The sequence below is a fragment of the Jaculus jaculus genome, chromosome 14 (assembly GCF_020740685.1).
Source record: "Jaculus jaculus isolate mJacJac1 chromosome 14, mJacJac1.mat.Y.cur, whole genome shotgun sequence".
Taxonomy (NCBI): domain Eukaryota; kingdom Metazoa; phylum Chordata; class Mammalia; order Rodentia; family Dipodidae; genus Jaculus; species Jaculus jaculus.
This window is the reverse complement of record NC_059115.1, coordinates 10,577,122-10,599,165: the sequence shown is the minus strand read 5'-3', so window position 1 is coordinate 10,599,165 and position 22,044 is coordinate 10,577,122. Positions and strand designations below refer to the sequence as shown.

The 22,044-nt window shown below is 41.2% G+C and overlaps 1 protein-coding gene across 1 annotated transcript; it reads left to right on the top strand.

Annotated features, from left to right (window-relative positions):
- The first annotated feature begins 4,016 nt into the window (after window positions 1-4,016).
- Window positions 4,017-4,958, top strand: LOC101610802 (vomeronasal type-1 receptor 4-like). Its single transcript, XM_004672726.2, has one exon. The coding sequence runs from the start codon at window positions 4,017-4,019 to the stop codon at window positions 4,956-4,958; it is 942 nt and encodes a 313-aa protein (XP_004672783.2).
- Window positions 4,959-22,044: the final 17,086 nt, after the last annotated feature.

The window sequence follows — 22,044 nt, the reverse complement described above, 5'->3', positions numbered from 1 at the left end:
CGTACTGCAATATCTCTATCACACCTTCCAAGGCTCAGGGCCTAAGATCATGACATCAAAATGAAAGAGAGAAATGGGTAGGCAATATGATGGCGAATGGAGCTTAAAGGGGAAAGGGAGAGGAGAGAAAGTATTACCTTGGGGTATTTTTATAATCATGGAACTTGTTAATACAAAAAATTTAAAAAAAAGAAAGAAAAACAAGAGACAGGGCTGGAGAGATGGCTTAGCGTTTAAGGCACTTGACTGCAAATCCAAAGAACCTTGGTTTGATTCCCCAGGACCCAATAAGCCAGATGCGTAAGGCGGCAAGTGCGTCTAGAGTTCCTTTGCAGTGGCTAGATGGGATACTCTCTCTTTCTCCCTGTGTCTTTCATCTCAAATAAATAAATAGAAATAAGCATTTTAATTAAATTAAAAGAGTAAGTCCTTTCCACATTCATGCAATCACTGTAGGAATCTATGTATGTATGTATGTATGTATGTATATATGTATATATGTATATATGTATGTATATTGAGGTAGGGTCTCACTCTACCCCCGGCTGACATGAAAATCACTCTGTTGTCTCCGAGTGGCCTCAAACTCATAGCAACCCTTGTACCTCTGCCTCCCAAGTGCTTGGATTAAATGTTTGCACCACCATACTCAGCTAGGAATTTTTTGCTTGCTATAATAAAGGCTGGGGGTCAAAAGTTCATGTGTATATGTGGTCTGGGCATTGCCACTTTGTACATTAAGTGTAATGTGGGAGACTGACGCCTGGGGAACATAAAGTCAAGTCACAGCATCCTTTTACCCACACTCCCCTTAATCAGAACCCAATCCCTGGACTCTGCCATTCCTTGGACACCCTCTCTGATGCTAACACTCCCGGAGAAAATCCCAACCCTCTACACAATTTCACGACACAGAAGTTTCTTGTAGTTAGTAACAGGAAGAAGTGTTTTTCAGGACTGATGTCATCTCCCTAAACAGACACTGTCATCACTGTCTCCTGTGACATGATCACCTTGATCACAGGGGAGATTAGATCTCAGTATATGAAAGTCTTACCCTGAGATACTGAGTTCTTCCTTGGTATGCGTGGGATTGCTCTCTCTGTGACCTCTGAATCTCGATGACATACCAGATCTCACAGAGGCATCAAAAAGTGAGTTTCTTTTTTGTTCCCTTGGTTTTTTGAGGTAGGGTCTCACCCTGGTGCAGGCTGACCTGTAATTAACTATGTAGTCTCAGGGTGGCCTTGAATTCTCGGTGTTCCTCCTCCTACCTCTGCCTCCTGAACACTGGGATTACAGGCGTGCACCACCACGCCTGGCTTGCAAGTGAATTTCTTTATTTTTTTTGGTTAAATATTTATTTATTTATTTGAGAGAGATATACAGGGATAGGCAGAGAGAGAGAATGGACTTGCCAGTGCCTCCAGCCACTGCAAGTGAACTCCAGATGTATATGCCCCCTTGGGCATCTGACTTACCTGGGTCCTGGGGAGTCGAACCTGGGTCCTTTGGCTTTGAATGCAAGGATCCTAACCACTAAGCAATCTATCCAGCTCACATGTGAGTTTCTCAACCCCCCTACCCCAGCTTTAGACAGTAGGACCTTGCAGTGGAGCTGGGTGAGAGCTGTTGTCAAATATGGTCACATTCTTAGAGACGAATGCTCACACAGAAAAGGATCTAGCCACAGGTGTGAGCTCACCCCCTGGAAGGAACCCAGTAGGAAAGAGAATGACTTACCTTGGAATTTCCTTTTTGAAGCTCTTTAAAAGGATTCACTGTGGTTTCCTTAGGAGCAGCAAGGGGCGGGGGGGTCTCAGTGACAAAAATGTATGTGATTGTTTTTCACAGTTCAGTTTCTCTCCTTTTATTGCTGGGGTCCTGTCACATTCTATTGAAGGAGATGCTAGAATAACAGGCAGATTTAAGAGACTGATGGCCGCCATTCCTATAGTGCATAGGAGACTGTATTCAGTGTCCTGGATTTTCTGTCCACACATTACAGGGCTGACAACAGCAATCTTTTCTATCCTGGAATCACATGTTCCATTTGGCATAGTGGCAGGCTTTCTGTCATCCTGGAGGACAGGAACAGAAACAAGAAATTAATTTCATAATCACATACATAAAAGCAGACTCTGAAAGATTCCCACTGCAATGATCCCAGTGATGTTTCTCACCCATCAGCAGACTTAGTCTGACATAGCAAGGGTAAAATGTTTCCTTCCCTGCAGCTTTGGTTTCCAAGGGCACTGGCTGCTCAAGTAATTTGACCCTTTTCAATGCTTGGTAGAAACGAATGTCTCAGATATTTCCGTCCTGTCAGGTAGTAAATATAATACTAGCTATATTTATTTCATTTCATATAATTCAGAAAAGCTTTATATAGCACAAGCAGCTTTCTAGGATTACAGAATAACACTTTAGGGCTAGAGAGCTGGCTTAGCACCTAAGGCTGTTCATTCCCCCAATGCCCAAGTAAAGGTAGATGCACAAGATGGCTCAAACAACTAGAGTGGGCTTGCAGTGATGGTGGGCCCTGGCATGTGCATTCTCTTTGTCCATCTCTCTTCTCTATCTCTCTACTTGGTTAAATGATTAAGAATATTTAGAAATTCTTGCATATCATGTATGATATCCTAAAGTCAAGCCACTTTTCACTCAACACTGTTACAAACATTTAACTCTCAAAATTACTATAATTTTTAACTATTGTGTTTTTAAAAAATATTTATTTCTTAGCTTGCAAGAAAGAGAGAGAAGTCTATCAGGACCCCTTGGCCCTGACAATTAACTCCAGATGCATGTACCAATTTGTGCATCTCGCTTTAAATGGCTACTAGGGATTCAAATCCAGACCATCGGGCTTTCAAGAAAGCATCTTTAACCTCTGAGCAATATCTACAGGCCCACTATTGTCTTTTCATACTCACAGTTTAAAATATATGGAATTGGCCAGCAGACAAATTCCAAATTGAGAGAATATTTAAAAATATGTGCCATGACAGGGCATGGTGGTGCATGCCTTTAATATGAGTACTAGGGATGGACAGGCAGGAGAATTGATACAAGTTCAAGGCCAGTCTGGAAGTACAAACTGAGTTCCAGGACAGGCTGGGGTACAGTGAGACACTACCTCAAAAAAGGAAAAAAAAAAAGTAGTGGGCTGGAGAGATTGGCTTAGCAGTTAAGCGCTAGCCTGTGAAGCCTAAGGACCCCGGTTCGAGGCTCAGTTCCCCAGGTCCCACGTTAGCCAGATGCACAAGTGGGCGCACGCGTCTGGAGTTCGTTTGCAGAGGCTGGAAGCCCTGGCGCGCCCATTCTCTCTCTCTCTCCCTCTATCTGTCTTTCTCTCTGTGTCTGTCACTCTCAAATAAATTAAAGAAAATGTTTAAAAAAAAAAAAAGTAGTGAGTGAAATGCTACCTCCAAAACCAAAAAACAAAACCAAAAAAAAAAAAAAAAAAAAGTTCACTCAAGGAGTTTTTCAAAACATACATAAGAAATAATTCATATAATGGGAAAGTACATAAATTGAAATAAATAGTATTTACCAAGAAAACACTCTTCTTTCCTATATTCTGATGGTTCTTATTTAATTTTTTGCAGACTATTGAATTCCAGCAAATCTGTGCTGTTTTCCTATGGTGGCTCTAGTAAATCTGACGCATATGTACACTCATCATAAATCTCTTAATTTGAAACTTTGGACAAATTATTGTTAAATTTAAGTCAGATATTATTTGTAAAGCATGACGATAAAACCTTGACACATAGCAGAAACAAAATGTGCTTTAGGTTTCATGGCAATACCATGACTAATATCCAACTACATCTGAAAAACTAGGAAATACTATGAAACATATGAGAAAATGTAAATTTATTATCAGTGATTAATGGAAGTTATGGTTACAGGTGGATGGAGTATTTTACATGTCATAAAGGAAGTAGCGCTGCTTGTCAGTGAAGACTCCTGTGCCTCTGACACTGAGAGACACTCCGGGAAGGTGACAGATGTCCCCCGTAAACCTGACTGTGGGGATCATGTTCCTGTCACAGACAGCATTGGGAGTCCTGGGGAACTGTGCCTGCCTTGGCTACTTTGTTCTCACTGACTTCTCAGGGAGACGGGTGAAGCCCACAGATCTGATTGTCAAGCACCTGACCTGGGCCAACTTCATGGTTCTTCTCTTTAAAGGAATCCCCCAGACAATGGCTGCCTTTGGTATGACTTATTTTCTAGATGATATTCTGTGTAAACTCATCTTTTATCTCCACAGAGTGGCCAGAGGTGTATCCCTTAGTTCCACATCACTCTTGAGTGTCTTTCAGGTCATCACAATCAGCCCCAGCAATTCCAAGTGGGGACAACTCAAGTTCAGAGCCCCCAAGTTCATTGGTTCCTCCTTGGGTCTGTGCTGGGCCCTGCAACTGCTGATAAATGCTGGCATTCCTACAATTGTTACGGACATCTTGGGAACGAGAAATAGCACAGCATTTAGAGATTTTGTATACTGTGCTATTGTAGATATTCACAGTCTAACAAGGACATTCTATGCAATCCTATTTGCCTCCATTGATGTTGTGTATTTGGGAATCATGACATGGGCCAGTGGCTCCATGGTCCTTATGCTCACAAAGCACAAGCAGAGGGTCCAACACATTCACAGCTCCCTGTCTCCTTGGTCATCACCTGAAACCAGAGCCACCCAGAGCATCCTTGCCCTGGTGAGCAGCTTTTTGCTCTTGTATATGATCTCTGCCATCTTAGTTTTATGTTACACTTTCTTTGAGGTAACCACTAGGTGGCTGGTCAATGCAAGTGTTGCAATGTCTGCATGCTTCCCAGCCTTCTGCCCCTTCCTGCTCCTCAGCCGGTACACCAAGGTTTCCAACTTCTGCTTTACTTGTTCATATGAAATAACCCATGGCCCTCGGATAGTGGGAGAGCTCTGAGAGGGATATTACTTGTCGATGCCAATCCTCCAGGCTATCCTGTTCTCCAAATGAACCACTCACATTAAACACACATTATAGCAAGAATATACCCCTAACATCATTCTCATATATTCTTCACAACAGGCAATAATTAAAGCAGTGTGAAAATGCTCACATGATTGTATCAATAGTTTCCATGAAAAATGTTGCAGTATTAATGAAATTTAAACACTGTGCCATGTGTATTTTTGATCAAATTGTTAGGAATTTTCTGTCCAACATCTCTTATATTGAGAAAGGTTAACCACTATGTATCTTCAATTATTTTAGCCTGCTTTCAAAAGGGAAGAAAGGAAAAATAAATAAATAAATAAAATAAAAAAAGAAGAAAGGAGAATTTGTGTTCAAAATTATTCAGATAAAAGGAACCAAAAAAAAAAAAAATGGGCTAGAGTCAGAGTAACCAGCAAAGTATCATTTTCTGGCAACTTAGGGGCTTTCTGTGATGTGGGGAGTTTGCAAAGAATTACATTTCTCAAGTATTAATGTCTGAGGTATAAATATGTACTATTTGGGTATGGGAAATTATTTTTTCATGCTCATATAATCATCTTGACATAAAACATTCAAAGACCAGTAAAGAAATATGCCTAAAGACCATTTTGGTTTGAATGTAAATAAAATATTCCCATCAGACTCATACGTCCAGACTCTTGATCTAGAAATTGTGATGTGATTGAGGAAAGTTGCAGAACAACCACCATGAAACATGCCAGGGAGAAGTGTGTGACTGGGGAAAAATGAGAACTCATAGTCCTCCTTCCCTTTTTCTTCTCCTCTTTTCTCTCTTCTGTCTTCTTCTTTCTTCCACTCTCTCTCAATCTCTCTTTCACTCTTCTTCCTGAATTATACTACTATTATCAGTTTGATCATGAAAACTGACTGTTTTTGTAACATTCAAAACTCTAACCTCAGGCTGGAGAGAACGCTTAGTGGTTAAGGCACTTGCCTAAAAAAAAATCTAAGGATTCATGTTTGACTCTCCAGACCCCAAACAATGCAGACACACAAGTGGACGCAAGCACACAGTTTGCAGATGTGCACAAAGAGGTGCACACGTCTGGAGTTCGGTTGTGGTAGCTGAAGACCCTGGCGTGCCAATTCCCTCTCTCTTCTGTCACTTTCTCACATAAAGAAGGCTAGTCTGTGGCCACAAAGAAAACTCTATCCTCTGTAATTTGAAATCTAAATCAAGTTTTTATTTCCTGATGTTACTTGTATTCATGTATTTTTGTCCTATCAATGAGTAAGCAATAAATATACAATTGACAATATTATAAGGAAAATGTTATGATGGAATACCTTATTGATCTTGAAATTCACTTAGAGTGGTGTGATGTTCAATCTCATGGTCAACCTGATTGAATCTGGGAGCAATTCATGTGGCACTCTGGGCAGGTCTGTGATGGTATTAACAGGAAGCATTGGGGAGGGGAGAGAAGACCTTCCCCCAGCGTGGGCACCAACTTCTGAGGACAAACACGTTATAAATATATCCGAGGAAAAATCAGCACTGGTTGCTTGCCTGTAAGAGAAGATGTTGCTGCTGCTAACCCATCCCTTATCAACAGCAGAATCTAGCTTATCCAGGCATTCAATGTGAGATGAAGATCAGCAACTATCCACAAATCTTCTGGCCTCAAACACTAGCTTGAGACTGCTGAGAGACCTTTCTTCATGAACTGAGCATCAACTGGATTCTCAGCAACTCCACTGGGCAGACAATTATCACCATTTGCCCTTAATGTGTAAGCCAATCTGATGGATGTATATACCATATATGTATATACTGTAGTGAACCTTGACAAATATAGCATTCTGAAATTTATATAGATAACTGACAAACGAATTAGCTATACAATACCCTATTAAAATACAGTAATTTTAAAATACCTGTGCATAATTTCTATTCATTAACCTAAAAAAGATAAACAATGGTGTAAAACAATTAATATATTGACAAAATATAGAACAAAACCTTTAGGGCCAATGCTGTAAAATACCTCAAAATCAGGTATGGTGATACCTCCAGAATCATTCTTTATGCACAGAATACATTAATATTTTTTATGGTTCCAAAATAATTGGGAGCATAACTTAGTTATATGAAAAATTGCACTGAAGTTTTGATAAATGTGTTGAACCTATCATTTGTTTTGGTAAGATAGTTTCACAATATTAATTCTCCCAATCCATGAGTATGTGATAATTCCATCTAGTTACATTCTTCAATATCTTTCTTGAATTTTTTTTTTCAATTTTCATTGCACAGGTCTCTAGCTCCTTGGTTAGATATACTGCAAGTCATTTCATTTCTTGATGTAATTGTGAGGTTGGTTCTCTGATTCCTTCCTCAACAGTTTGATATTTGTGCATAGGGATGCTTCTAATTTGGAGTAGTACTTTTTTTTATTTTGCCATTCTACTGCAAGTGTATATCATCTGGTCATATATGATAATGATGTGTTGAGATAGATTATTCCCATTCCCACTTTCATCAGGGCTTTCATAGTGAATGAGTTTTGGATTTTTGTAGAAAGAGATTTTTGCAACAATTATGATGATCTTATTTTTGTCTTTGAGTTCACCAGTTACATTAATTGATTTGTGTAGATTGTAACATTCCTGTGTAACCTTGTACAAAAAATACTCTTTGATTGTGTGTGTGTGTGTGTGTGTGTGTGTGTGTGTCTGTGTGTGTTTGTGTGTGTATAACTTCTTGTGGTGTCCAGGGGCTAATCTTGGGATTCTTCCTCATCAAGGCCATCCAATTTTTTAGAGACAGGATCACTCAAAGACCAGGAGAATATGAAGTGCAATGGAGTGGACTGAGTATGAAGCCCAGAGATCTTCTGCCTCCATTTATATACTTGAAACATTCCATAATGGAGTTTCAAGTATTTCATTGAGAATTATTACACATATACTATTTAGGATATTGGTTCGTGATTTTCTAATTTGAGGAGAATGTCTGCTGACAATATTAAGGTAACAACCATTAGTCCTTGGCATCTCACCCACTTTGTTTTTGAGAGCACATAAGGAGTTTCAGAATTCTACAGATAGAGTACAGTTCTTCAGAATAGCTTATTCTAGAACCTTATCATACATAATTTAGATATTTTCGTTATGTATTTGAAAGCGAGAAAGAGGAAGGTAAAGAGAGAAAATGTGAGCAACAGGGGAACTAGCCACTGCAAACAAACTCCAGGTGCATGTGTCACCTTGTGCATCCTGCCTTATGTGGTACAGGGGACCTGAACCTGGGAGTTTTGTCTTTGTCAGCAAGCTCCTTAACCACTAGGCCTTCTTTCCAGCCCTGATTTACACATTTCAGATGATAAGTTTTGGGATTGTACAGTTAGTGAGATTATGAAAATAGGTTAATTTTGAATAAAATACAAAGTAAGGCAAGGCGTTCTGTGACCTTGTAATGAGATCACCATGCTTTACACTGAGGTAAGTGTGACTCTTTGAGGAACAGAAGGCAGACTTACACACAGAGTATTGATCTGAAAACTTCCTACTCTGTAGCCCCTGGGAGCCATAAATATGGCACTTTATAGTGATAAGATTTCATTGGAGATGCAACTAATTTGCCATGAGATGCTTCAAGGAGTTTCATTTGTTCATGAAACTTAAAAATGCAGTACCTTGAAGCTAGAGAGAGGGCTCAGCAGTTAGCAGATTTTCCTGTGAAGCCTAACAACATGGGTTCAATTCCCTAGAACCCATGTTAATCCAAATCACAAGGTTGTACATGCATGTGCAGTTAGTTTGCAATGTATAGAGGCTCTGGAGTTCTCCCTCTCTCTGTCTGTGTGTCTGTCTCTCTCTCTCTCTTCTATCTCTTCCAAATAAATAAATTAAATTCCCTTTAAAAAGGGGTGCTTAAAAAAAGAAAAGGGGTGCTTAACTTTCTCCAGTAGCAGCTTACCCCACGGTGAATACTAGCAATCCCAATGAGGAGGGCGCTCAGTGGAATGGGGGCTGGGAGAAGGGAACAGGTGGTACCAGTACATGATGTGTCCATGCAAAGTATGATCTCAATAAAAAAAAATCACAGAATGAAAATATTATTATCAATATTAAAAAGGAAAAAATGTGAATGGAAAAAAGTCAGCACTATTTCAGAGTGTCTGTGAAATGCCCCAGGCTGGCTCTGACATACAGTAGGTATCCGGCAAGAGTAGCACCGAGGCCCTCGGGGCAGAGAGCAGCACTCACCCACAGACAGCAAGGATATAGTGTCTCGGCTCTCTAACAGTGTGCAATCAAATTCAACCACCTACCAACATACAGGAAGAAAATGATTGACTTGGCCTCTAGGAAGTTACCTAACTTCCTGTGTTCAGTAGTAACCAAGTCTCCAGGAGCTAGGATGATTTTCCTCAGTTAGTGGATTTCACAAGCAAAGTGCCCAGGTCTTCTAATGCTGCATGTTCATGGAAGGGTCTTGATTCTGATCCTGAAAGTTAGATAACAAGCAGATAATTCAAATAGAGAGTTTGAAGAGCTCTTGTATATTCATAGGAGAGCCTCAATTCTGAGGAAAAGTTGAATGCCCTGTGTGGCCTCAAATGCTGGGTCTAAAGAGCTCTTGTTGAAATGGTATTTAACCTCAGTGGGATTTGGGGATTTATTTCCCAGAACCAGTTGGTGGAGGTCTCTCTGATCCATGCAATCTCATTCTTGACATCTCCATCTGTGCATTCCCTGAGCACCACCCATCTTTCCTCATCCTCACTGCTGCAGCCTGCATTCACTCCACTCCCTGCACAACCCAGGCCCCATGTCCTTCCCTCAGACACTGCCACACACAGCACACGTCCTGCACACGTAGAATCCCTACTCTTCTGAGCACAGTGACCCACCTGTACCCTCTGTACTATGGTTTCTGCTTTCTCAGGCTAAGTGAGCCCCTACCCTAAGATTCAGGAACCACCCAGGCCTGCTGCCCCCATCTTGCCCTGCTCCATTGAGCATCCACTGGGGGATATGCTCCTCTTGAAATACTATGTAGTTGTCTTTGACAGATAACCTTCATTGAGTCCATAGACAAACATTATTATTACCCCCAAATCATGAAGCTGTTAATCCTCCAAAAGTAGTGCTTCTGGATCTTATGTCCCCGCAATCTTTTTTTAATTTTTTTTTTTTTTATTTGAGAGCAACAGACACAGAGAGAAAGACAGACAGAGGGAGAGAGAGAGAATGGGCGCACCAGGGCTTCCAGCCTCTGCAAACGAACTCCAGATGCGTGCGCCCCCTTGTGCATCTGGCTAACATGGGATCTGGGAACCGAGCCTCGAACCGGGGTCCTTAGGCTTCACAGGCAAGCGCTTAACCGCTAAGCCATCTCTCCAGCCCATGTCCCCGCATTCTTATTTGGACTCTTCAAGAGAAGGGAAGATGGTTTAAATATGCCAAGTGGGGCTGTAGGGATGGTCCACCAGTTAAGGCATTTTCTGCAAAGCCAAAGGACCCGAGTTCAATTCCCTAGGACCCACGTAAACCAGACGTACAAGGGGGTTCACATGTCTGGAGTTTGTTTGCAATGGCTGGAAACCCTGGCATGCTCATTCTCTCCCCACCTCACCATCCCTCCCTCTAGCCTTCTTTTTGTCCCTCTTTCTCTCAATCACAGAATAATAAATTTTATAGATGTGCCAGTGGCATGGAAAAGTTTGCTAATAGCATGACCAGACTCCTTGGCTCTCAGCAAAAAACCCTGAAGGAAAGGAGACCAGCAAGAAGAGTGACTGTAGAGCCTCCTTTTTACAGCATTTACCTTGCAAAATCCACTACTGTTCCCTTCTTCTGGCTGTATATTCTACACATATCAGGAAACCCTGACATTCAAGACCACATACTCCTTCTAGTGGCTCCACCCTTTGAAGGACTTAAGGCACTCCCATATCTCTTTCCATGTCGGAATGACTCATCCTCTGGGTGTCCTTCTCCACCCAAGATCTAGATTTCCCTTTAATACAGCTTCTTCTATGGAATCAGAGTAAGTGTTATTCCTTATATTAAAGCAACCTGGGATGAGGAGACAATGACTTAATCACCATTACAAATCTGGATAAAGGAAAACTGAACAAATCCCTCTCTGTGGATGAATTTCAGGGAGAGGTCCATGAGGATCCCACAGTGTTCAGTCACAAAGGCATCATGAATCTTAGAAAGTGGGTTCCAGGGCTGTTTTGACTGCCTTCCTGAAGAGGGAGACCTTGTCTCTCTGTGCTGGATTTAGGATTTGTCTGCCCCTTCTGAAGTTCTGTCCTTCTGAAGCTCCTCCCACAGGTTATAGCCTGTTCCTATGGTAAATAGAAACAGACCTTATAGTTGCCTGGCTACAAGAACAAAAATCAAAGATGTCTGGAATGACATCACAATGCTCTGGATATACCAAGCACAGCTTGGTTCAGGTTTTGGCAATCCTGACTAGGTGTCCGGACATTGAGACCTGGAGTGGGAGGCTGGGGAGGAGCGGAACAACCAAGCAACAGTTAATAAAAGCCAGAAGAAAACAGGAATCAGAGACTAAGGAAGAGCTAAGAACATGAAACACGGAAATGTTCTGATGTTCCCAGGCTGAAGACTCTGGAAAAACTCCATGAAGAAGAGGTGCTATTGCAACTGCGTCATTGTACAATCACTTCCTGAGGACAGGAAGACAGCCTTCAAGCTGGTGTCTCTCCCAGACCCGCAGGACTATGAAGAACACCTGAGTGCTCTTGTGTGGAATGTGCTCATGGAGAACCCACACTATAGAGGGGAGCAGAACTGTCTGGTTCAATGCTTATTTAAAAAAAAAAAAAACAGTTATTTACTTACTTATTTATTTATTTTAGAGAGAGAGATAAAGAAGTAAATAGAGATGAGGGGGCGAGAAATAATGGTCCAGGGCCTCTATCAACTGCTTATGAACTCCACATGCATGCACGTCTCTGTTCATCTGGCTGATGTATGTATTGAGTAATCGAACCTGGGTCCTTAGGCTTTGCAGGCAAGCACCTTAACCACTAAGCCATCTGTCGAACCCCAAATTTTACTTAAATTATTCTTGTGTATTTTTAATACATATTTGCGAGTGAAGACAGAGTGAGAAAGAGGCAGAGAGAGAGAATGGACACGCTAGTGCCTCCAGCCACTGCAAATGTACTCCAGATACATGAGCCACCTTGTGCATGTGATGTATGTGGGTCCTGAGGAATCAAGCCTAGAACTGGGAACCTTAAGCTTTCAAGAATCACACACTAAGGAAGAACTAAAAACAGGGAAAGCATAAATGTTTCAATGTTCCCAAGCTGAATATTCCGGAAAAGTTGGATGAAGAAGACATACTTATTATAAGCGTGTCCTTGTACAATCACTTCCTAAGAACAGGAAGGGAGCTTTCACTTGGTGTCTCTCCCAGGCCGCAGGACTGTGAGGAACTCCTGATTGCTCTTACATGGAATGTGACCATAGAGAACCCACACATTAGAGGGGATGTGGTTCAATGTTTATGTTTTAATTTTTTTCCTTATTTATTTACTTGAGAGATTAAGGTGGGGGGAGTAATTAGCACACCAGGAACTCTGGACACTGCCAGTGAATGCCAGATACATGCACCACACTGTACAAGTGATTATGTGGTACTGGGCATTGAATATAGGTCCTAAGGATTTGCAGGCAAACTTTAATCGCTAAGCCATCTCTCCAGCCCAATGTTTACTTTCAAATGAAAGTAATTTCTGCACATAGGTATCAATCTCAGTGATTAAAACCCACTAAAGCCGCAAGATTTCAAGACACTTCTCATGATAATTTTTATAATAAATTTGTCCATTTCATCTTCCCAACTGATATACCTCCATTTAAACTACTATTTAATATTTTAATTTTGTTTATTTATGATATAGGAGAGAGAAAATGGGCGTGTCAGAGTATGTAGCCACTGCCAATGAACTGCAGATGCATGTTAACCATTTGCATCTGGCTTACGTGGGTTCTGGGGAAATGAACCTGGGACCTTAATTTTCCAAGCAAGCACCTTAACCACTGAGCCATCTCTCAAGCCTTCTACCTGCTTTTGTCTACAGGAATTTCAGGATGTGTCTTTGAAATCACCCCTGATGAAATCTCTGCTCCTCGTTAAGATTGCTCTGTGCTCTGTGTCCATCCCATGACTTCATTTATCTAGAGATTTACCAACTCCTCTTCCATGTTTATGATCCTTTATAGCTATACAATAAACCATGCGTACTCTGAACAACTCCACAGCGCCCAGGCTGAGAATGACTTTGCATCTGACAGAACGTGCTCTTTAATGTCAGCCCACCTGGAGTGGCGACTACCTTTCAATTCTATGCTCAGTGATGTCAATTCTTCAGATCCATTCCATACAGCTAGAGCTTCCTGAACTTCATATTTGAGAAGCTTTAGCAACACCTAAGACATCTTTATAACTTTTGACCTTAACTATTTTCCAACATTATGGTAACAATTATATCATACAATGTACCTTTTGATAATAATGTGAAGGGTTTGTACTACCTCTTCTGATGTTCTAAAGTAAAAAAGAAAGCTACATATTCTTAAAATTTATATACCAGGGGCCTGGAGACATGTCTGAGCAGATAAGGTACTTGCCTGTATAGCCTAATCACCCAGGTTCAGTTCGCAAGTATCCACACAGAGCTGGATGCAGAAAGTGGGGCACTTAGGTAACTATGCAGGAATCATTGTCTGTAATAAGCTCAAGATAACTCCAACTACATTTAAAAATATTGAGAGCGACAGAGAAAGAAGCAGATAGAGAGAGAGAGAGAGAGAGAGAGAGAGAGAGAGAGAGGGAGAGAATGGGTGCTCCAGGGCTTCCAGCCACTGTAGACAAATTCCAGATGCATGCGCCCCCTTGTGCATCTGGCTAATGTGATTCCTGGTGAATCGAGCCTCAAAGCAGGGTCCTTAGGATTCACAAGCAAGCACGTAACCACTAAGCCATCCCTCCAGCCCATTACCTCCAACTTCTATAATGGGAGTACTACAGAACTGAGGGAGACCATTTAATACTTCTTTGATGTGAGTACGGAATAAAAATGTTTTTCATTGGGTCTTTCCTTGAATTTTTATTGGCATTTTTAATCCATGACCATATGGTAATGGTCATAATAATCTTCTTTTCTCCTATTTTCCTCCCTCACAGCCCTCCCCTTGCAAAGTAGTATTTCTTCTATTTTGATGCCACATGCTTTCTGCCATCCTCCATCCATTACATCAAAATGTTGATGCACTCAATATTAAGCAGGGTTTTTGGAGGCCATGATATAATAGCAGAGGAAAGAAACTCTCAGTACTAGGAAGACATCTTAGAGTATACGACCTCTGAATGAATTATGCTTCAAAATTGTTACTTGAAAATGTCCTTCTTAGAAACACCATATATGTATTTGCCTCTTAAGTCTCTATTATCTCTTCTCTCTGTCTCTCTATCTATCTATCTATCTATCTATTTATCTATCTATCTATCTATCTATCTATCTATCTATCTATCTACATCTCTTCTTCTGACATCTAGACTTGCCCTTTGATTTTAGGAGAAACCATATGGAGTGAACAGTAAAAAAGATGAAGTGGAGGGCTGGAGAGATGGCTAAGCAGCTAAGTGCTTGCCTGTGAAGCCTAAATACCCTGGTCGAGGCTTGATTCCCCAGGAAACAAGTTAGCCAGATGCACATAGGGGCGCACACCTCTGGAGTTCGTATGCAGTGGCTGGAGACCCTGGCATACCCATTCTCTCTCTATATATATATATCTGCCTCTTTTCTTCTCTCTCTCTCTCTCTCTCACTCTCACTCTCTCTCTGTCATTCTCAAATTAATAAATAAAAAAAAACAAACTGGAGGGCAGTTGTGAGGTACACATTTCCAGATGTCAGAGTGCAAATGTCTGTCACTCTCAAATAAATTTTAAAAAAATTAAAAAAAGAATACTCTTACTACTGTGGACAGGAGGTCATAATTCCTAAATATAATGATGACTTATGATGCTTTAAAAATAATAATCTTAGAATATTTTGTGCTTTTTCATTTGTCTTGAACTTGACTCTCCTTTCCCTGTAATTCTATAAAAAGACTCATTCCCTAGTTCTTTTGTAATACCCAATTCATCATCCCATATTTCAGTAAAGTATTTCTGTGGGTTCTCCTGGACCACAGATTTAAATGCTTTGAGATATCTTATCAGGAAAGCACATAATGTACAAAGAGTGTGTGATCCCTTTGCAGAGACTTGGGCCAAAATAACACTATGTCCTAATCACCCCTCGCCCCCCATGAGAACTGTTATTGTCCATGGGATGCAACAAAGTTTCTCTCACTAGTCTCAAAATTCATTTGGATATATTTATTTATCACTAGCAATTGTGTCTGATAATTGGTAAAAGAGACAAAAGTTTTTGAGATTTATTTTAATTTTCACAATTAGGCACTTTCATTGTTGTTCAAAGAGATCAGATAATCTCAGGTCAGGAGGGAGGACTGTAAAGTATCTCTTTGATAATACTTTTGTCTTTAACACTAATCCTCAAAGTGTTGGGATTGGGCCAATCCCCTGACAAAAAACAGCATAGAGGTGGTTATTCATCAGTCCTGCACACAGAAGCACACAATGAAGTGGACTGTGTGTCAGGATAGAAAAATGCAAAACCTGGGAAGTGACATTTCAACAGAGTTTATACAGTGTCACAGGCATGAGGACAATGTAGATCAAGGGGTGTTCATTACACATGGCCTACACTATGAGATAAAGCTGAAGGTAAGAATCTCCACATGCATCTCTGTCCTCCAAAGTGTATCCTGTACATGAGCACCTCAGTTACCAGTTAGTGGTGTGAGTCAGTGTAGTGTAAGCTGCTGTACAGGTGACTTAAGGAGACGATTCTGTAGTTGGAATGTCAGGCCCTACTTATAGGAAAGTGGGGTGGTGAAAGTCACACCATTATGAAATCTGGTGTGGGATCATGGGCAGACACTCACTTCTTGAATAACAAGTATTAGCCCCTAAATATTCATGAATCTAACAAAAACTTTATTTGATTTACAGGATGTTGATTGCCTCTACAGACAAGTGCTATCATCAGAAATGTTTCTACCTCTCAGAGATATGGAGGTTGTCAGTGGATTATGTAGTGAAGCAGGTTATAGAAAGTAAAGCCACCTGCTATAGTTAGAAAATAGAATGATTCTAACATTTCCTATGATAAGTATCTTTTTTATTATTATCAATTCGTTTTGTACTCACTCAATACAGTCAATTTGGTACAATTATTAGGATCATCCATGACCTACCTGCTCCCCTTGGCCCCTCCTTGTTGAGGTATATGGCTCATGCATTCTGCAGTTAGCCCACAGTTAAGGGTAGGATGAATGTATCTGCATATGATGACCCCACGTGTGACTCTTACATTCTTTCCCCCTCTTCTTATGCAAAATTTCCGTGAGCCATGTTGGGTTCATTTTTGGTCTGCTTCTATGATGAGGTGTTGGGACCTCTGGGTTTCTGGATCTCTGACTTGGTAGGAGTTGATTTTTCTCTGTGTTGATCTCCTTCACTCTTGTGCTGCTACCTGGTTCACTATGAAAACAGCCACCTTGCTTCTTTAACCAATTTTTCAGTTTCAGCTGGGGCCCTTTTGAGATATGATGGGTGGCTCTCTCCTTAGGATCTATATCTATCTGAAAAAGAGAATCAGATTCTCCAATGGAGAGTAAGCACATGACAAATGAAATAACCCTTACTTTTTTAATAGAAAATTTAATAGGTGTAGGCCCTCTTGTAGCCCATGATTGGTGGTAACTTGATAATGAAGAGCAGACTTATGTTTGGATATGGTTCTGACTTGGTTCCCAGTCCTAGCTAAAATCCCATACCATTGAAGGATCAGTTAGCAGAATCAGGAGCAGTTGGTTTCCCACCATGGCTGTCTGCCATTACTGCACATGTGTGAGCATCACAACAGGTAATTTGTTGCTAAGTAGGTACGACCATGACTTTTCTGGATAGATCTTGGTCATTTTCCCCCAATCACCCATGTAGCACCTCCTGGCAATAGACTCACTAACTGTCTGAGGATTGACTCTCTTCCAGCTTCTAGCCATGCCATTCCATTTTATGTGTCAACCACATAAGGCGTCTTCACCAGTAGGGACTTACCACTAACTTTTGGTGGGTCATCAAGTACTTTGACAGAAATCTATTTTTCTTTTAGGAATTCTTGTAGGTCTCTCTGATCAAAAGCTCCTTGTGGAAGATAGCCACATGCTGGTACTGGTAGTTACAGGTCAGTGCCCACTAAGAAAAGCAAGAAAGAAATAACTAATATAAAAGAGTTAGACAGAAGAGAGAGAAGGGGTAGAGACAGAAAGGCAGAGAGAGAAGCTGTAGAAGATTAAGGTCAGTCTTCATCATACCCTCTCCAGTGTCATGTAGCTCAGATCTTCCCTCTAAGGGCCTGGTGAAGGTTCAGCCATTTGGTCTGCCTTTTAGGTTGTAGAATTGTATGTTACCATTGCCATTTGGGTCTAGATTTTTGTTTCCTGCCCCTTCTGTTGCCCTTCCCTCCCTCACCACCCATCCTATTGTCTAGTCAATGAGATGCTTGCTGGGTATGTAAGGCGTCTTGGGTAGATTCAGGATAGGTGCTGTAGATAACTGAGATTATGTGGCAATTTGTTTCTGTGATTGTTTAAGTTCACTGAGAATTATCTGTTCCAGGTTCAACCATTTTTCCTCAAATTTCATTGTGTCATTTTTTCTTACTGCTGTATAGAATTCGATTGTGTAGATACACCACATTTTAGTTATCCATTCTTCTAGTGATGGACATCTGGGTTGATTCCTGCTCTTAGCTATTATGAATTGAGCCACTACAAACATGGATGAGCAGATCTCTCTGGCATGTGGTTTGAAGGTTTTAGGGTAGACGCCCAGTAAGGGAATAACTGGGTCTGCTGGTATCTCTATAGTCAGCTTTTTCACGAGTCTTCATATTGCTTTCCAAAGTGGTTGTACCATCTTAATTTCCCATCAACTGTGGATGAGTGTTCCTACTTCTCAACATCCTTGCCAACATTTATTTTCATTTGATTTTTTGAAGTGTGCTATCCTTACTATGGTAAGGTGGAATCTCATTGCTGTTTTAATTTGCATTTACCTGATGATTAGGGATGATGAACATTTTCTTAAGTGTGTGTTTTCCATTTGTGTTTGTTCCTCTGTGAACTGCCTGTTCAGCTCTTTGCTCCATTTAGTGAGTGGGGTGTTTCACATTTTACAGTTTAGGTGTTTGAGTTCTTTGTAGATTCTAGTGATTAGGCCTCTGTCAGTTGGGTAGCCAGCAAATATTTTCTCCCATTCTGTGGGTAATCTATTGGCTTTCTTATTGTGTGCTTTTCTGTAAAGAAACTGTTCAGCTTCATATGATTGCATTGGTTGAGTGACTGTTTAAGATCGTGAGCTACTGGGGTTTTGTTCAGGAAGTCTTTTTCCATTCCTATATCATGGAAAGTACTTCCTATATTTTCTTCCAGTATTACCCGAATTTCTGTTATTATATTGAGGTCTTTTATCCATTAGGACTTGTAGTGCACAGCGAAATGTGTGGATCAAGTTTCAGTTTCCTCCATATGGTTATCCAGTTGGTCCAGCAACATTTGCTGAAGAAGATAGTTACCTACAATGCCTAATGACCCAGATTTTATTCCCCAAAGCCCATGTAAAGTCAGATGCACAAGGTGGCTTGGGCATCTGGAGTTTATTTGCAGCTGCTGGAGGTCCTGGCATGTGATCCTTTCCATCTGTCACTCTTCTCAATCTTTCTTTTCATGCACCTTCACAGGTTCAGGTGCATCCCATAAGCCACAGGAGCAGGTTTTTACTCCTAATGGTGGACAGGAAAAGTGTCAAATGTCTCTGGTGCCAAGAGAGTCTCTGGAGCATACATCTGACTTCAACTTCTTATATAGTGATGGGCAAGAGTCAACTGGACCTCAGAACATGGCCTTAGAACCAGAATTGGAGATTATGACATGAGCACTGGCCTGAACATAGCCCTTGGATAATCACATTGTGAGCCTCACAGACCCAAGTAGATTGTTTCAAACCTTAGAGATATGTATACCACTAAAAAGGAAGAAGGAAGAAGAGCACATTAATACAAGACAAGGTACCTCCAATTTTCCTTTTAAAAAAAATGAGCCTTACCTAAGCATGGTGGTACACACCTTTAGTTCCAGCACAATGGAGGCAGAGGTAGGAGGATCGCTGTGAGCTCGAGGCCACCCTGAGACTACAGAGTAACTTCCAAGACAGCCTGGGTTAGAGTGAGACTCTATCTCAAAAAAAGAAAAAGAAAAACAGTCTAAACTGTGTGATGAGGAGAGAATATGTTCAGGCACAGAAACTTTGTGCTTACTTAGGACAACTCTGTCGACCATCACATATCCATGTCTCAAAATAAGTTCTTTCCCTGAATGCCCACTCCATGGGAGGGAATACATCCCTGATACTGATAACTTAAAACTGGGGTAGCCATAAGCCCTAGGGGTGTAATGTCTGCTGCTTTCTGGCTAAATGTATATACTATGCTTCTCAAACTGCCCAATAAGCACTTCTCTTGATGGTCGTACCCTTATATTAATGCTAATCTCACTTTTGGTAGAAAATCTTCTCTTTTTTGATAGCATTGACCTTGGGATGACTCAGAAGGCATCATGGTGCTGGAAAGAATTATCTGGAGTGCTCAGTACTGCAATATCTCTCTCAGACCTTCCAAGGCTTGGGGTCTTTTGCAGAAGAAGTGGTGGAAAGAATCTAAGAGCCAAAGGAAGGGTAGGACTCCTTACAAAGTGCTCCTCCAGACACAAAATGGACTGAATATCCATGACCTCATAGTGCCTGACACTATGTACACAAGGCCATGGGAATAGGAGGAAAAGGTCATGACATCAAAACAAAAGACAGACTGATTGAGATGGGTAGGGGATATGATGCAGTGATAGGCGCCTCTGGCGGGCAGGTAATGCTGAGGGAAGGACCAGACCTGCTCGTTCCTCCGTAGGGAATTGAGGAGGAAGATGAGCGAGCATACAATGACTCAGAAACCTCTCGTAGCCACCAGAGAAAAACTGCCTTGAGTCACAAGCCTTTCCGACACAGGATCTCACAGAAAAACTCAGTTTATTGCTATAAGCAGTTGCCTATATCATGTTGGGGATGAAGGCAGGAATTTTAGGATGGGGGTATCATATGACTAATGGCATGTTTCAACTTTTTTCTGGCATGTGCCATCTATTTAAATTACCAAATTCTGCCCCTGGTTCCCAATAGATTTGTAACTATTATATATTATAAATTGTATTCAGTTTCATTGTAAAGTCCTCTACAGTCTTGACCAATTTAAGATATTAAGATCTGTAAAATTAAAACGTTAAACACTTCTAACATATACAGGTACAGAGTAAACATTTTTAATTGGTATTAGGCATAGCAAGGTGAGAATAAAACAATGTAAGGTGAACCACTATAACCTAAAATTATTCTCAGTTCCTGAAATTTTAAGTTGCTTGAGGTTTTCTAGCTTAAAATCTTAAGTCTCTGCCAGGTGTGGTGATATACACCTTTAATCCCAGCACTCAGGAGGGGAAGGTAGGAGGATTACTATGAGTTTTAGGCCACCCTGAGACTCCATAGGGAATTTCAGGTCAGCCTGGTCTAGAGTGAAACCCTACCTCAAGAAACCAAAACAAAACAGAAAAAAAAAAAATCTTAAATCTCTTAATTCAATATCTCTAGCTAAGCATATCAGTCTATTACAAGTTTAACCTTGATTAAACTCTCTGGGCCTGGGCAGCAGGACGTAGCCAGCCCTTATGCCAGTAGCCCAGTTCCAACGAGGTTCCCTGTAATCTTTCTTTCCTCTTAGAAAGCTTATAAACCAAGCCTCGAAGTTTAATGCTGTCTGCACTTAGTATTTTTAAACTTTCATCTGAACAGCCCATAAAATTTGGCTTACCACTCCAGAAGACACCTTCAGTTGTAAGCATCAAGTCCATGCCTACTTCTCCAAAACAAAGGTTCCAAAAGATTAACATCCACATGGTCAGGTTCATCTCAGTTCATCAGACAGCTTTAGGTTCGCTGAGATAAACTTCCAGAACAGGTACAGCTATGGAGGAAGGAATATTTATTGAAGCTTAAAGATCCAGGGGAAGTTCCATAATGGCAAAAAAAAAAAGCTGGCCTGCCTTCACAGGCCCAGGCAGAGAGAGAGAGAAAGAGAGGGGTGGGGGGAGAGGAGCACAAACCTTTAGAAATGTAAAAGCGGGCTGGAGAGATGGCTTAGCGGTTAAGCGATTGCCTGTGAAGCTGAAGGACCCTGGTTCGAGGCTCAATTCTCCAGGACCCACGTTAGCCAGATGCACAAGGGGGCGCACGCGTCTGGAGTTCGTTTGCAGTGGCTGGAAGCCCTGGCGCGCCCATTCTCTGTCTCTCTCTCTCTCTTTACCTATCTGCCTCTTTCTCTCTGTGTCACTCTCAAGTAAATAAATAAAAATGAACAAAAAAATTTAAAAAAAAAGAAATGTAAAAGCCACAGATGCAGCTTGCTAGGCCCCGTTCAGAAATACAAAAGCAGCCAGTGAACCTAAGGTGAAGGGAAAGGAAAGGGGAACAAAGAGATATTGACAAACAAGTACAGGTTACAGAAACAAAGTTTAGCGCATTAAATATGAAGATTGCCTTCTAACTCATGAGGGTATGCTCACCCACACATGTACACCGAGTACCTTCTCAACGACTGCCTTTCAAGGGGGCAATAGTCTACCAGCTTTCCAAAGCCCCATGTTGTGAGCCAGATGGCAGCTCCTCCCCGGGCAGGTAGTGATGAGGGAAGGACCAGGCCTGCTGGTTCCTCCCTAGAGGTTAAGGAGGAAGATGAGCATATGACAACGCAGAAACCTCTCCTAGCCACCGGAGAAACACCACACTGAGACAG

Coding starts and splice junctions, on each gene's coding strand:
- LOC101610802 (XM_004672726.2), top strand. CDS start 4,017: ATGTCCCCCGTAAACCTGACTGTGGGGATCATGTTCCTGTCACAGACA.